This window comes from Carlito syrichta, unplaced genomic scaffold (genome assembly GCF_000164805.1).
Source record: "Carlito syrichta isolate Samal-C Ts95f unplaced genomic scaffold, Tarsius_syrichta-2.0.1 Scaffold311355, whole genome shotgun sequence".
NCBI classification, from domain to species: Eukaryota; Metazoa; Chordata; class Mammalia; order Primates; family Tarsiidae; genus Carlito; species Carlito syrichta.
Window position 1 is genome coordinate 73940 of NW_007255451.1, and position 3230 is coordinate 77169.

The following is a 3230-nucleotide window of genomic DNA, read 5'->3' on the forward strand; positions in this document are numbered from 1 at the left end:
CCAGTCCACACCCCAAGGTACTTTCAACTCCTCACCAAACTTCACGTTCGGTACAGGGAGGCTGTGGGTTCAGCTTCCTTGTGCCCCAGACTCATCCAAAAGTTAGCACCGTTCAGCATGTAGGAGGCTGCCAGGCCATGTGAGGAGTTCCCTGTCAACAGAAGTAACCAAGTAGGAGCTGAGCCATATCGCTTCCAGCTGTTGCAGGATGACATGGCTGGTGGGAGGTGCCTGCTGAGCCCTGGGTACCTGGCACACAGGCTCGTGGTCTCTGACCAGTCAGGCACAAGGTGTGCCAGGATGTCCTTAGGCGTCTCTCTCTGCACCCACAGGTACGATGCTGGACGGGACGGCTTCATTGACCTGATGGAGCTGAAACTGATGATGGAGAAGCTGGGGGCCCCCCAGACCCACCTGGGCCTGAAGAACATGATCAAGGAGGTGGATGAGGACTTTGACAGCAAGCTCAGCTTCCGGGAGGCAAGCCCCGCCCCAGCCCCGCTCTCCAGTGTGATGGCACCTAGTGGCCAGGGAGTGATGAACACCCACCAACCCCACTCCCCCCTACTCCACTTACTCCACTCTCCCCCCAATGACCCCACTCCCCAGCAGGGGCTGCACCTGAGCACCTGGTGGCCCAGGAGACCAACCCCACCCCTTCATCATAGAATGATATTGTCATTGAACCGCCAGCTGTGCATGGCCAAGAGAGGCCTCCGAGGGCCCCTAGAGCAGGTGGAGATGGGGGTGAGGGGAGGAGATGGGGGAGAGACATCCATTCCTTCAGGGAGGGCACACACATCGAGTGATTTCTGTATAACCAGCCCTGCATGGGCTCTGGGGTACAGAAAAAGACCCTGTGCTCCAAGGACCCTGGAGCGTAGATGGGGAGACACCCAAAAGGAAAACGCCACGGTGCCGAGATTCGGGGGGGGGCAAGCATGGCTGGACCTTCACACTCGGGATCTCACTTGGAGACAGGAGCTGCTTTATGGGGGGAAGCGGGCTCCAGGTCAGACAGCAGCGGACTGGCCCAGGCAGCAGAGGCTTGGGGGCCCGGCTGAGGCAGGCCTGGGAGAGACAGCAGGCAGCGTGGAGGAGGCGGGGCGCCAGGGGTAGAGGAAGGGGAGGGGGTGGGGGGTGGGGGCGGGGAGGTGGCTGGGGCAGAGCAGAGTCATGGTTGGGAGGAGGACACGGGTGCATAGTCTGCCTCACTTTCTGGCACTGAGACTTCAGCAAATCCTTTACTGTCTCTGAGCCTTATTCTGTAAAATGGGCACAGTCGTACCTTCAGGGCCCCTTGAATGGGACGCCAAGCAGATTCTTGTGGGGACAGCAATCAGGGGTCGGCGGAAGCCGTGTCATCGGGAACCCTGAGTGGATGGAGCAGGGCTACAGTGACCCGGGATCCTGAGTGGGCACCTGCCCTTCCATCGGACAGATGGGCAAACACAGGCCCAGAGAGGGAGGGCGAGGCCCAGGAGCTGCCTGGGGCTGGGGTCTGGGCCTGGCCGGGTCTTTGGCCCCTTTCCTGACACGAAGTGCTCCTTCCCGCCGCAGTTCCTCCTGATCTTCCGCAAGGCGGCGGCCGGCGAGCTACAGGAGGACAGCGGGCTATGCGTGCTGGCCCGCCTCTCTGAGATCGATGTCTCCACTGAGGGTGTCAAGGGCGCCAAGAGCTTCTTCGAGGCCAAGGTGAGGAACCCAAGCGGTGCCCTGACCCCAGCTCGAGGGTTAACACCTCATCTTCTGTCCCTGCTGAGGCCACACACAGAGATGGGGAATAGATGCCCTGCTGGACTGGCCGAGGACCACGGGCTCTTGGCTGTCCCTTTCCCGTTCTAGGCTGTGATCCTTCCCGGCTGTCAGAGTGGGTGACGGCTGTGTATTCTTGAAGAGGAAACAGGGACATCTTTTTTTTTATTTAGGGTCTCACTCTGTCACCCTGGCTGGAGTGTAATGGCACGATCGCCACAGCTCACCACAGCATGGACCTCCTGAGCTCAGGCGATCCTTCCATTCCAGCCTCCTCTTCTCTTGGAGAGATGAGGTCTCACTGTGTTGCCCAGGCTGGTCTCGAACTCCTGGGCCCAAGTTCCTGGGCCCAAAGTTCTGGGAGCCACTGTGCCCAGCCAAGACAGGGACAGGGACATCTTGAGCTGCCTCAGCCCTGGCTTATGGAGCTGCTACCCCCAAAGGACTGGGCCTTAGGAGGGGAGGCCTGGGAGGCAGTAGCGCAGACCCAGAAGCATGGCATCGGCTGTATGTGTCCTCTCGGAAACACTATCCCTGCCAGCCCCAGCCTGGAGGAAGCTTGAGGGCCCAGAGGCTACTGCAGGCCAGCACCCTCGCCTTTCTGTACACACTTAGATGCAGGGGACAAGCGTGGTCTCATGACTCCTGGGTCCTGCCTGCCCAGGAGCCCGGGGCACTTGCCTTATTTCCCCCTCTTTCCATGTGAAGCTCAGAACGTTCCTTCCAGAGGACGCCTGCCGCCTCCCGCCTCTCTTGGGGCTTCCGTGCATTGATAGGACATTTCAGAGTTCATCTTGGAACCCGGGGGGCACAGACGGGCTCCCCCAACTGGAAGCGGGGGGGCGGCCACAGCCTTGGAACTCCACTCACAGGACCCTTGCTCTGCCCCAGCCCTGAGGCATCCTGAGGTCAGAGTTAGTGGGTGCCGGGCTATAAATGAGAAACTGAGGCTCAGACAGGTTCATAGCGTGCCTGGCCCAGGTCAGGCTGTGTGTGTTGCCAGCTGAAGCCTGAGCGCAGGGAACACGACCAGAGCCCAGAAACCACCCCCAGCCCTGACCCTTCGCCCTGCATGCCCCTGCAGGTCCAGGCCATCAACGTGTCCAGCCGCTTCGAGGAGGAGATCAAAGCAGAGCAGGAAGAAAGGAAGAAGCAAGCCGAGGAGATGAAGCAGCGGAAAGCGGCCTTCAAGGAGCTGCAGTCCACCTTCAAGTAGCGCAGGCTGCGGCCGACTGCCCTGCCCCGGCACCCAGTCCAGCGGGCGAGCTGGGCGAGGGCGGGTGTGTGGGAGGCTGAGCCTGATCCTCCACCTCTGTCTGATGGGACCACGACGACACATCTAAAACTGTCTGTGAATGGAGCAGGTCGAAGGGTCTCGTGGAGGTGGCCTGGCCGCTCCCTGCTTCCTGCCACCGCTCTGAGGCCGCGACACCAACGCTGGCTCCCCGCCCGGCCCAGCCCCCGTGACCCCTGCG

The 3230-nt window shown here is 61.1% G+C and overlaps 1 protein-coding gene across 1 annotated transcript; it reads left to right on the forward strand.

The window, feature by feature from the left end:
• The first annotated feature begins 334 nt into the window (after positions 1–334).
• On the forward strand, positions 335–3118 carry LOC103271167 (EF-hand domain-containing protein D2). Its single transcript, XM_008068622.1, has 3 exons — positions 335–480; positions 1561–1695; positions 2840–3118. Exons 1-3 carry the CDS (start codon positions 367–369, stop codon positions 2969–2971), a joined length of 381 nt encoding a protein of 126 aa, XP_008066813.1. The 5' UTR covers positions 335–366; the 3' UTR covers positions 2972–3118.
• Positions 3119–3230: the final 112 nt, after the last annotated feature.